Here is a 12,959-nt window from a genome sequence, read left to right as displayed (position 1 = left end):
CTGCACTGTAAAAATTGAGGTCCCCATAATTATCATTCATTTCACTATGTAACATATCCTTTAGTGACAATAGTCTGAGTCTATATCAATTGCCTTTTCTCTGATCGAAGTGCTTATCCTAAGAAGCTACACTATACTGTACTATGTTGGTGCAAAATTGTAGGAAATTGGTCACCACCCAAAGGGGAAGGGAATTATAGATATAATAGTGGCAGAAGGACACCACAATTAAACTTCTTATTCCTAGAATTGTTGCCTAGCAGAAGGGAGGTTGGTTCATGGACCAGGATGAATCATGGGGATATCGTTGAAAATTCTGGTCTCCAATTCGGTTTAGTCAATACTGTACATCAGGGATATCCAACCTTGGCAACTTTAAAACTTACGGACTTCAACTCCCAGAATTTGCCAGCTGGCATGGCTGGCTGCGGAATTCTGGGAGTTGAAGTCCATAAGACTTAAAATTGCCAAGATTGGGAACCTCTACTGTACATCATCCCTTCCAATCTGATTATGATTTACTCATGTGTTATCAAGTTGGCATTGACTCTTAGAAATCACATAGATATGAATAATAGATCACATTGTACTATTTGGACAATAAATAGAATCAATCTTAAATACATAAGTTTTATCCTTTTTCTCTTGGTTTGAAGACTTGGGTCTCTTGGTCATATGTCCAGGGCTATTCTCACAAGCAGAATACAGAATAACAAAATTGGAAGGAACTTTGGACATCTTCTAGTCTAACCCCCTGCAACCCTATTACAGACAGATTGCTCTTCAGACTCTTCTGTCCAAACCCACTCTGGGTGTGTTTTAGAATGAGAAGTAAAAATAAAAGTTTTCTGAAGAAGCTGCATAGCTGAGTGGGAATTGGTACCCAGGTCTTCCCACTCCTAACCGCTAGGGGACACTCTCTTTCAAATAAATATTTGCTAGAGCTGGCTGCAGTTAAGCCAAGTAAACAGTATAAAGAAAGCCAAAGGCAACAACTTGGAAAACACCCACAATCACACAAGCTGTATACGTGCAGTTCTGCAGCTAACTTAGCAAGTAAATTCATTTCTATCTCCCATTCTACTTCATTTCAAGCATATCAACGTAGCTCATAGAATCCAGCTGACAAGGTGGGGGGTCATGTATAAAATCTCTAGCAAAAAAACTGCAAGGTTTTTAGACTCCTGTGGAATCCAATTAAAAAGAACCACATTGACGAAGACTTTTATTAGAACCACTGGATTTCCTTAACCAAAGTCAATCTTCTCAAATCCAAGGACAAGATAATTGCAGAATGTAGAATATCTATCTTCCTCTGTGCAGAATCAGCAGTTGCTGGTTAGAAAAAGGTTACTGCCATGCTGATTAGATCATGTTGCCTCTTGATAAGTGGGCACTCATTCATGTTTTGCATAATATTACAATGTGCTGTGTTCTACCTCATACAGGCTGGAGGTAGGTAAAAAGCACGTTTCTCTATCTGGACTCAGATCATTTTTGTTTATTTGCATCCCACCTTTATTACTTTTACAAATAACTCAAGACAGCAAACATATCGAACACACTTTCCTCCTATTTTCACCACAACAACCCTGTGAGGTGGGCTGGGCTAAGAGAAAGTGATTGGCCCAGGATCATCCAACTGGCTTTTGTGTCTAAGGAGGGACTAGACCTCATGGTCCGTTGGTTTCTAGCCTTGTGTCTTAACCACTAGCCCTGGTCATAAGCTGCCTATTCACTTTTTTAAAAAGTCATTTTATGCAGCTGATAAAACAGGCTGCGGCCATCACAACTGATGCCCCAAATGCATATATTAATCTAATCAGCAACATTGGACTTGGTTTCAGTGCAGCAGCATGGTTATTTTTCTGGCATTAGCCAACTTGTGGAACTGAAGTCATTATATGCAGATTCAGATCCTGCATAACCATAAAACTTTAATCTAGTCTACTTTGTTGCAGGCATGCCAGACAATTTCCTTCCTCCTGACATCTAACCCTGACTCACAATGAGGAAGTAAACAATGACCACCTTCCCCTCCCAGACCAATGTTGTCTCCTTTGGCTTGCAGTGGTTTTCCAAAATACCCAAGCACAAAATAATTGTTCAGATCCCACCATATACAATTCCCCCCCCCCACACACACACCTCCTTTTTACTGGAATGTAGAGTCTGCAACTTCTGAATTTAATAAGATGCCCCCATAAGATAAAAGTCGTTGGCACTGTTTGAATTTGTTCTACCAGCAGCAAGATCTGACTGCTGGGCCAGTGATGGATTGTATTGCAAATCAGGGCTGTTTCCAGAGGAGGCAGAGGAGGAGAGGACCTGGAGCTTATGGAGTGAAGGAGCTGGATGAGGCTGTCAGCAGGCCCAGAGGAAGGGAGTGGGGCTTTTGGAGGAGTTGGTGGCTGCGGCATGCTCCAGGGGTGAAAAGAAGCAGGGCCTCTTTGAGGAAAAGGTGGAAGAGTCAGGATCAGAAAAAGGAAAGAAGGCGAGGTTGTCAGAATACAAGCGAATTTGAGGGCTAGTCCACATGGAGCCCCATTTCCATCTGTCCTGTGTGCCATCGTTCACTCCCTAGACTAAAATGGACAATGTGAAATTTGAGCGGGACACAAACAAGGAGTATATATCGGAGATGGTGACCCTTTGAGAGCTGTATGCAACGAAATTTCATTTTGATGTATGCCGACTGGTGTACATTCAAAGTGACAATAAAGTTATCATGCTCAAGGTTGACTCAGCCTTCCACCCTTCCCAGGTAGGTAAAATGAGGACCCAGATTGTTGGGGGCAATTAAGCTGACTTTGTAATAATGCCACTTGGGATGTGTGTGAAAGCCCTAATAAGCAGGCATATACATAGAATGAAGGCTACTGCTAAGCTTGTAAGCCGCCCTGAGTCTTCAGAGAAGGGCGGGATATAAATGGAATTAAAATAAAAATAAAATAAATAAATAAATAAATAAATCATCACGATGTGGTCTGCCTTGGGGGAAGAGCTTCTACTACAGCGATGATGGTGTTTATATTTGTTTACATTTTAATATCCGGATTTTTATTTTATTTATTTATTTATTTATTTAAAAAGCGTTATTACCAGCAGAAAAGTCAATTTCAGCACCGAGACGTTTGCAGGATCCTCTGTTTCCTCGGTACAAAATCTGCCAGGCACGGAAGGCTATCATATTAAAGTGTATTAGCGCCCATCTGCAAGATGCCACTTTCGCTGTAAAAAAAAAAAGACTAAGACTAAGACGTCGTTTCCAAAGAAAAAAAAGTTCCCGCCTCCACCCTTCCCTCCGGCCGCCCGATCGTCTGGGCGCGAGGCACTCTGCACGCGCCCAGAAGCCCGTCGCTTTCAGGGCCGGCCCACGCGCGGCTCTAACGCGCCGCCCAGCCACGCCATCTCTGCCGACTGGCCTCGCCGCGCCCCGCCCCCCGACTCCGTGCGTGCGCGTGTGCGTCCGTCCCCCTCCCCTTTTATCAGCTCTGCAGTTTATTTGCATAGCCGCACCCGATTGGCTGGGCGGAAAGAGGAAGGAGCGGAGGGGGAAGCCCGCAGAAAGGAGGAGGGAGGGGGGGAAAGGGGGAGGAGACACCTTTGTTTCACAGCCTGGGTTTGTAAACAAGAGGAAGTCTAGACTCCCAGCTGAAGCTCTTGGCGGGGGGCTGCGGGTCTGTCGGCGGGGCGACTCCCCTCCCCAAAAGCCGCATCGAGGCACCATCCCAGGCGGGGGCGCTTCGCCGTTGCTCTTCGGACAGGTGAGACGGGGAAAAGGGCTCAAGGGAAGCGGCGGCGCCCGTGGACGCGTCTTCCCCCGCGAAAGGCTGGCGGTGCGTGGTCGGTCTCTCCGGGTGTATGTATCAAAAGACGCACGGCGTCCCTTGGGTCCTCCCTTGCGGGAATGAAGGGAGGGGGGAGGCATTGGGTGTCTGTGGGCACCGATTTCCAGTGACCCGCTGACCCCGCCTGAAAAGGAGGGAGATCCTCCAAGCTATCAGAACGGATCTGATAAGCCGGAGAGGGAGGAAACGGATTCCGGTGGGTTCTTTTCAGAGGATTTCCAGTTATTGCCCTCATCCCGTCCACGCAAAGAGAGCCTATTTCCTGCGATAACCAAATGTACCTTTTGTTATTTCAGCAGGGGATTTATCTCCTCCCCTCGCGGTTGGCCCGCATCCCCTCTAATCCCACAGGAAATGCTATAGGGAGAGGGATCCGTTTTCGAGAGTCTCTAATTCGGGATCAGGTGGCATCTTTTATCTATTGAGCAGTCGGGGCTGCGGTTTTTTTGTTTTTTGTTTTTGTCCTTGGAGGATAGTTTCCTGCACACTATCGATTGGTAGCCAAACGACTGAACTGTTTATGAAAGCTGGTTTTAACCCTCCCTTAGTCTCTCCGAGCAAGTAGATTTCTCTCCTTTCTCTGTCCATCAGTCAAGGGAATTTACATTTTTCCAGCTGCTATTTTTCAAAAGTTTTAGTAGAAGGAGGGGGTGCTGGTGGTTTACACCTCCAACTTCTCTTTCCATACCCTTTTTTCCTTATTCTAAAAGTTCATATTTTAGGAAGTTTTTAATAAACATAAATGCTTGGATGAGTGGTCCTACAATTTATACGGAAATATAAATATAAATATAATATGGCCTATTACTCAACAACTGCCTCCTTCTGATCTCGAAGTAAAAAATCTTGCCATTTACCTCTGACAGAGAACACAAACACAGTTTTCAGTTTATGACTCTCATCCCAGCCCTATCATCAACTGTCCCACCCCCTGTATCAACCTCCTCTTTTTCTACATGCATATTTCAAGCTTCCTGTTTAACAGTTATAAAAATAAGTAAATATAAAGTGCACGTGATTGTTACAATAAAAGGAAACCAAGATACTTCAGCTTGTCTCATGTCTTTCTCTATTCCTATTTTTCTCTCATGAAAGGGTTCCCAAATAGCCTATTTCTGGGTGTGTTTCTACAGGCACACTGTATTTGATATATCAGATCCACTATATTTTCTTGAGGTTCAAATCATTTCAATATCTTATCATGCCCATTTATTTCTTACTTGCTATACCAGAGTCGAATTGCTATATATAAACAAGTATGTTGTTCTTAGAGCACAATATATCATGGCAATAATAATCTTTTCCATTATCAGCACAGAGACTAAAGTCAGATAAGCTCAATGTTTATTTATGGGCCTCACGTATAAAACAAATTAGCTTAGGAAAATCCCTCCTCATACCTGGTATATATTTTCCTTATCATATTTAAAAAAGCTTTATTATCTTCTGAAATAAATGTGCAAAAGATAATATTTGAATTATATGGTCCAGTTCATTTGGTGTTCAGACAAAAACATATACGTATTTCCTGTGCACATCTGGTAGAAAAGCAATTAATAAATTGCTGGTAAACAAGATGCCTCCCCATTAGTTATGGCTAGTATGTTTCTGTTCTTTCTTAAGACTGTCTTGGATGTTGTTTAGAAGACAATCTCAGTTGCAACTGTTACTGGCAAATATGTAATTTATTTAGAAGAACAATATTTTGTGTTACAGTTCCTTGGGAACTTTGATGACATTTTTATAAGGCATATAATGGGAGGACATTTAAGATTTTTTAAAAATCTTTTTCAAAATTGTAAACAAATCCTTTTTTAAAAAAATAAAGGAACTGTATTTTTTTTAAAACAAAACCACTTCCTTCTTTGTTTCCTTCCTTTCACTTCTTCCTTTATTACTCCTGTCTAGCTATTCCTCACATTCATCCCTTGTTATATTCCTCTCTTTCCTTGGCCTACCAGTAATTTCTGTGTTCAGTGTAGATTCTTAAGAGAAATTATGGGGAAATTTAAAAAAGGTGGGGAATAAAAAACCTCTACGCCATGGCCACACATGGAAAAGCAGAGGTTTGCCTGTAAGGTAGATATTCATAACTTGCTTTAAGTTTAAAGCTTGCTTAGGAGGAAGAGGGGAAAATGTGGAGGGGGTGGGGGATTAAGTTGGATCTTTAAGTTCTCCCAAATGCTAAGATCTTGTCTAAAAAAAAGTCAAAGCACAAATCCAGCTTCCAGGGAGATTTTCCTGGCTCAGCATTTCCTTGCTTGCTTGACTGGCTGGTTTGCTTCCCTTTGAAGGAAGCACCTTTCTCCTCCTCCACCATGAGGTTCCAGACAACCACTCCACCCACCCGCTTTGAAAACCAAGCCTCCATCCTTCCTTCCAGAGGTTTTCCTCTTGCCCGCCTCCCCTCAAATTCCTCTCCAGCTGATTGGTTTAGCCCACTGTATTTCCTAGCAATCCCATCACTTTGCTCCTCCCTCCTCTTCTCTCATCTTCAAGGCTGCTTTGTGTCTACCCCATTCTTCTCCAGCTAGCTGTCCCATGTGGTGCCTTATTCTATGTCTCCAATGCCTCTGGTTTGGCTGCACTTAAGGGCCACACAATTCTCCAAGCCCTTTGTTGTGTTTCTTTGAAGCTGCCCCTTGCCATCATGTAACATGATTCCTCTAGATTCCTTCTGCCTTCTTCCTGGCTTAGCAGCAGATCCCTTCACCATTTCACAACTCCTAATGTTGCCTGCTATTCAGTGACAAGCTGTTGATGTCTGTCACCACCAAGTATGCTTTCTAGACTTTGCTACTTTCTGTCTTGACATTCCCTTCCCTCTCAACCAAGCGGATGTTAGTTGCCAGTTTGGTCTAGTGGTAAAGGCACCCAGCTAGAAACCAGAAGTCTGAATTCTAGTCCCACTTTAGGCATGTAAACCAGTTGGGTGGCTCTGGGCCAGTCACTCTCTCTCAGCCCAGCCCACCCCACAGGGCTGTTGTGAAAAAAATAGGAGGAAGATTACAATTACAAATAGCAATAAAGGTGGGATACAAATAAACAGATATATATATATACAAATAGCTACAAATAGCAATAAAGGTGGGATATAAATAAACAGATATATATATATATTGGAACAAAGGCCCATGCTGCAAAAGTGAAAACTGCTCATAGGTTTGGGGTCTGTGGCTGGTTATAATACTTGACAGTTATGTCCACAATCTGGTAGAATAAAGAAAACGGAAAGCTGTTTTTATAAGAAAAGTCTAGAGTTTACAGCGAGGGGTGTTCATGGTTGGAGACGTACTAGGACAGGGGGGGTCTTCAAACTTGGCCAATTTAAGACTTGTGGACTTCAACTCCCAGAACTCCTCAACCAGCGTGTTCTGGCTGAGGAATTTTGGGAGTTGAAGTCCACAGGTCTTAAATTGGGCAAGTCTGAAGACCCCTGTATTAAGAAGACCTACCCTGAAATTAATTGGAAGGGTGGCTTGGAAAGTTAAAGCCTTATTCCTAAGGTAGTTTTCTTTCATCACGGGATGATCAGCTGTGACCTACATCCTGGGGTTAATTACAGGCTGAGTCTCCAAGAAGCTGCCGGGAGGGAGGGAGGGAGAGCATGAGGGAGGGAAGGAAAGCACCACGTGGTATTGTTTTTGTTTAGATACCAGACTGGTTACACAGAACCTGGCCAGTTCCCAGAGCTAAGAAGCAAAATCTTGGCATTCTGACTCTAGGTCTGTAAGCTGTCACTTCTGATAGGTTCTCTGTAGGTTGGTGATCTGCCTCTTCCTCTTTTTTTAGGGCTTTCATCTGCCCTCCCCCAACATCTCCTCCAGGAGCTGTCTAGTTCTCCACAACTCTCCTGCAGCTTTTCTCCTGGTGTGACTCCCACCACAATGGTGAGGCTGTCCAAACCCAAAACTTTTCAGGCCTATCTGGACAACTGTCACCGTCGCTACAGTTGTGTGCATTGCCGGGCCCACCTGGCTAATCACGACGACCTCATCTCCAAGGTACAAAAAAGGGAATGAGATAACCCTGGTACACCCCTCTAGAGAAGATCACAGCACCCAAGGGAAAGGGGTTGCTGCGCCTAGGTTAGCTCATTTTAAAAGAAAAAGGAAAACATAAGGCGGTTTATTGCCAAAGGAGGAGAATGTAATACGGAAGGGCGACAGAGAAAGGACAGCCATATTTTCTTATACCCCAACGTAAAAATTACTACTGTGGATTTTCTGTGTTCCTTTAAAATTTCTCAATCCTCTAACAAGTACAGGTAGTCCTCAGTTTACAACCATTTGTTTAGTGACCATTTGAAGTTACAACAGCACTGAAAAAAGTGGCTTACAATTGAACTGCGTGGTGACCAACTACTGCAGCATCCCCACGGTCAGGTGATCAGAATTTGAATGCTTGACAACTAGCATGTATTTACGATGTCTGCAGCATCCCAGGTCATATGATCACCATTTGCAACTTTCCCAGCCAGCTTCTGGCAAGCAAAGTCAATGGGGGAACCCAGACTTGCTTAACAATCACAGGCTTCACTTAACAGCCACAGTAATTCCCTACAGTAATTGCAATTGTGGGCATAAACTGAGGACTACCTGTAAGTCATTCCAGGACCAGTGTCAAATAATATCTTAAAATACTTTTTACCCTAACGGAGCAATATTAATGTTTTAAGTTAAATACAGAGGCTTGGGAACATAGATTATAATTAGTATAGATCAGACATGTCAAACACAAGGCCTGGGGGCCAGATCCGGCCCGCAAAGTGGTTTCATGCGGCCCGCGAAGCCATCCTGGAAACAGTGAGGGAACGGCCCCCACTGCCTTGGCCCTGGCCCAGAGACCCTCCTTCTGCCAGAGACCCTCAGATCTGTCCCATTCCTGCCTAGGCCCCTATAGGCACCCTTGATGTGAACAAGGTAGAGCTGGCCACGCCCACCCAGTAGGCCATACCCACTCTAGCCCCGCCCACCCAGTAGGCCGTGCCCACCCTGGTCATACACCCCCCCACCCCTGCAACTGCAATGCTGATGCGGCCCTCAATGAAATTGAGTTTGACACCCTTGGTATAGATTAAGCAAGCCAAACTCTGGCCGGTATGGTTTATTGGAGAAATCAGCACCTCCCAAGCAAACCACCATTTAGATCTAGAAGTTTCTCCTCTGGGAATAAAGCAGTTAAAAACAGACAAAGAAGGGGAGGGCCGTCCTCTAAGCAGCCACCGCCAATTGCAACATCACATCTCTTTCCGGAGCCACCTTCCAGATGCTGCAGAATTTCTGAGCAGTAAAAGATGGGAAATTATTTGGGACTAGAAGAAGGCATGAAGAGAAGGGTGTGTGGGGGGGGGTTTGTTTACAGAGGGCAATGGGTTCTTTCAGAGATGCCTGCCTAGGCTTGCCAGCCACCTCCACCCCAATTCTCAAGAGCTTTCAAGGGCAACAGGTCTCAGCTGTGGCTGATTAATCATTAAATTCAGTTTCATGGGTTTGAAAGCAAACTAGAGAATCAACAAGGAAACGGGGAAGAGAGCGATGGCCATCAGCCAAGCCAGGGAGGGGAAGATAAGCAGCTGATCTGGAACTAAAGTCTACAGAAGATGATAAAAACAGCTTGAGACAGGCTGAAGGCCGCTCCTGGGATTTGGGTTCCCAAAGTGTGTGTGTGTGTGTGTGTGTGTGTGTGTGTGTGTGTGTGTGATAACCAGGGAGACAGAGTGGCAGGATGAGAAATAACTGCGGAAAGTACTCAGGGTTGATGGGAGGCATTTGTTTAAAATAGGGACAGGAAAGTATTTTGTTTTTTAACTATGCCCCCTTCCCCTTTTTGTTACAGTCTTTTCAAGGAAGCCAAGGACGGGCATACCTATTCAACTCTGTGTGAGTATCACAAAAGAGGAACATATTTTGGAAGAAAAAAATATAAAACCTGCACTCAGGTTTTCTCTCCCAAAGGACCTCTAGCTATGTTAAGTGGCATTGTCTGGGGCCAGGACAGATGAGATGGTTGTTTTAGTTTACCATCAGAAGAGCAGCAAGTCTCTGCCGTATCCTAATTCTATGTCTGAATGCTCATTGAGCTAGTACTCTCAGGTCCTACTATACTGCATCTTCTATAAGGACTCCCAGACTCAATTCATAACACCTTACCTGATAAAATATCCGAGAAATGCTGATCTTATTTTTACATGCAACTACTGTTACCAGATCGGTATAAAATAACTTCCCTGAATGTGGCCAAATTCTGTTATACTGTATGTAAAAGTAGGCAAACTTTAACAGGCCACTGTTAATCCACCACCAATTACAATAAATTATTCTGCCTGTCTTTCAATTTTATTTTTTACTATTAATTATTGTTTTAATGCTTTTATTTGCCGGTCTGTGAACGTAATAAAGATTGATTGATGGAGGTAGTAACTCTATTTAGTCAGTACTCTAACACTAGCACTAACCACAAGGACTTTGGCCAGCCAGAGTCCTCTGTTGAGAAAAATCTAGCTACCTGAAAGAAAAAATCTTGCACTGAAGTCTTTCCCCTACCACTGTCCCTATGGGGCATCTGTAGATTAAAGGGTCAACAGAAGAGACAATCTCTCATTTTCCATGGATGGGAGCTGAAACAAAGGAAAGCAGAAGCAGTTAAGCTATTAAGATAGTAGAAATGAGAGAAGGAAGGAAATAGATTTCAGTAAAAGATAACCTAATAGGCTAATCCCCTTTTCCAAAACAGTCAACCCAGCAGGAATGGGGGCTATTCAGATACAATTCAAAAACATATAAGAGACCTTCAAAGCAAACTTAAAATACTTCAGGACTAGTATTGATCGGCACATTATTCCAAACTGAAACTCACACCTAATCAAAGAGGGTTATTTCCCAGTGATCCCATAGGAATAAATGAACACTGCAAGTGAGTTACAGGAGCAAGTAGCTACTCATACCTTGTTGCTATTTTGATAGCAGAGCCACAGCCCGGAGGCTAACCAGATCCTCTCCTAATATGCAGGCTGTTGTTTGTCCCTGTGCATTGCACACTTGACTTCCACCATAAGGTTATAAACCATTTGGGTTTTCCTTTCTCCCCAGCTCCAGCCTGTCTCTGTGGCACTACACTTCAAAAGACCTTGGTAGACACCCCCCCAAAAAAAACCAGAAACCCTACCCTCCTTTCCAGATGGGGGTTGTGGGCTGACCTCCCTCATTGGGTGCTGTTTCTGAAGTCACTGAGTGACTCTGAAGCTGGACATAATCCAAATGCTGGAATAATCTCCATCTTCGTATTCCAGTTTGTGAGAAAGTTTTGGGCTAGTTCTTGTCCTGGTGTGCGTCCAAACTAACCTAACAGAACTGGGGGAAATCCAATCCAATCCCAACCTTTTTCCCACTGGAAGACCAAACCAGCCTGAGCTTTGTCAAGCACCCACAAAGGGAATAGAATCATTATGGCAGTGACGGGTCCAGCTTCAAAGAACAATGCCATTCATTTCATCCCTCGATTGGTTTCCATTTTCAGTGATTTCAAGGCAAAGTAGAAGTCGTACTAGGAAGACGATTGGGCGGAGGGGCCCTCTTAAATCCAGATGATATTGTGCTTTCTTTTGGCTCCCTACAGAGTGAATGTGGGATGTGGCCCAGCAGAGGAACGTGTTCTGCTGACGGGCCTGCATGCTGTAGCTGATATATACTGTGAAAACTGCAAGACTACCCTTGGATGGAAATATGTGAGTCTCCTGCTTTGTGCCTTCCTCTTCCTCCTTAAAACAATTGCAACCCCCCCCCCATAGCTGGCTCCCACCTGTATTGTTCCTTTCTCTTCTTCTTCTTCTATCTACAGGAGCAGGCCTTTGAAACTAGCCAGAAATACAAGGAGGGCAAATTTATAATTGAACTGAACCACATGATTAAAGACAATGGCTGGGATTGAAAGCCAACCAGCATCTTTGGACAACTGTATGTAGGGGGTGGTGCCTAAGAAATGTCAAATTTCCACCAAACCTGCCTCTACCTTCTCAACCATTGGATTGCCATCCCAGGCACCTCCAGGGGCACCTGAGTTGTGAAGGAGGAGGCGGTGCTCCTGCCAGAGACACATACCCACAGCTCAGTCATGTTAACTTCCTGTGGCACAAGGTGGAAGCTCCAGGACACCGTTAGGCCAGGGACTGTGTGCAAGCAGGGACTGGGGTGGGGTGGGGTGGGAGGACTACGGCTGGCTGTTGTCCAGAGAAAAATACTGTATTAAGAGAAATACAGAGGGGAAATGTACAGTGCGAGGGGGAAGGGAAACGTTAGGCGTGTACAGTACTTGTGTGTGAGTGTGCGTGTGTATGTATTATATAAATAAAAGTATTGGAAGTGATGGAGTTTTTTTTCTTCTTCTTCCTTCTGCAGTATGGTAGATTGGAGCAAGGGAGACATGATAAATTCCTTGGGCTGCTCCCTGCTTAGCTAATTAAAGTTAAGGCTTGGGTATTTTTTTTTATTAAAAAGTTTTACAATACATTTTTAAATACAATAAACTCCCTCCTCCCCCTCCCCTCTCCCCAAACCTCCCCCCCTCCCCTCCCCCCTCCCCGACTTCCCAGAGCTGAATACAGGGTATAGTAATACAAACATAAGCTAAAATATAAAGGTAAAGGTTCCCCCACACGTGCGTGCCAGTCGTTTCCGACTCTAGGGGCCGGTGCTCATCTCCGTTTCAAAGCCGAAGAGCCAGCGCTTGTCCGAGGATGTCTCCGTGGTCATGTGGCCGGCATGACTAGACGTCAAAGGCGCACGGAACGCTGTTACCTTCCCACCATAGTGGTCCCTATTTTTCTACTTGCATTTTTACGTGCTTTCAAACTGCTAGGTTGGCAGAAGCTGGGACAAGTAACAGGCGCTCGCTCTGTTACACGGCACTCTGGATTTGACCCGCCAAACTGCCGACCTTCTGATCGACAAGCTCAGCGTCCTAACCCACTGAGCCACCGCGTCCCTTATAAGCTAAAATATGCTAACAACAAAAAAAACATTAAGTTCTATCGGACTTTAACTCTCCATAGTCATAATATTAATAAAGTAACAAATAACTAATAAAAATCCACTACTTATTCAAATGCTA

General features: G+C 44.2%; 1 protein-coding gene across 2 annotated transcripts; it reads left to right on the top strand.

Moving 5' to 3' along the window:
- The first annotated feature begins 3,640 nt into the window (after positions 1-3,640).
- On the top strand, positions 3,641-12,215 carry LOC308677314 (protein yippee-like 3). Of its 2 annotated transcripts, XM_081343583.1 has the most exons (5): positions 3,641-3,767; positions 7,644-7,855; positions 9,690-9,733; positions 11,469-11,577; positions 11,691-12,215. In XM_081343583.1, the coding sequence occupies exons 2-5, from the start codon at positions 7,739-7,741 to the stop codon at positions 11,778-11,780; spliced, it is 360 nt and encodes a 119-aa protein (XP_081199709.1). In that variant the 5' UTR covers positions 3,641-3,767; positions 7,644-7,738; the 3' UTR covers positions 11,781-12,215. The 2 variants fall into 2 exon arrangements, with proteins under 2 accessions (XP_081199709.1, XP_081199710.1); XM_081343584.1 differs by lacking the exon at positions 3,641-3,767 and having other exon boundaries at positions 7,169-7,855.
- Positions 12,216-12,959: the final 744 nt, after the last annotated feature.

Source organism: Vipera berus (assembly GCF_964194415.1).
Source record: "Vipera berus genome assembly, chromosome: Z".
Classification (NCBI taxonomy): Eukaryota; Metazoa; Chordata; class Lepidosauria; order Squamata; family Viperidae; genus Vipera; species Vipera berus.
Note: the sequence above shows the minus strand (reverse complement) of the source record. Positions and strands in the feature narration are given on the sequence as shown.

Bases quoted from the DNA above. Each gene is read 5' to 3' on its own strand.
- LOC308677314 (XM_081343583.1), top strand. From the start codon at position 7,739: ATGGTGAGGCTGTCCAAACCCAAAACTTTTCAGGCCTATCTGGACAAC. The intron at 9,734-11,468 runs GTGAGTATCACA...GGCTCCCTACAG, and splicing joins GCATACCTATTCAACTCTGT to AGTGAATGTGGGATGTGGCC. The intron at 11,578-11,690 runs GTGAGTCTCCTG...TTCTATCTACAG, and splicing joins CTACCCTTGGATGGAAATAT to GAGCAGGCCTTTGAAACTAG.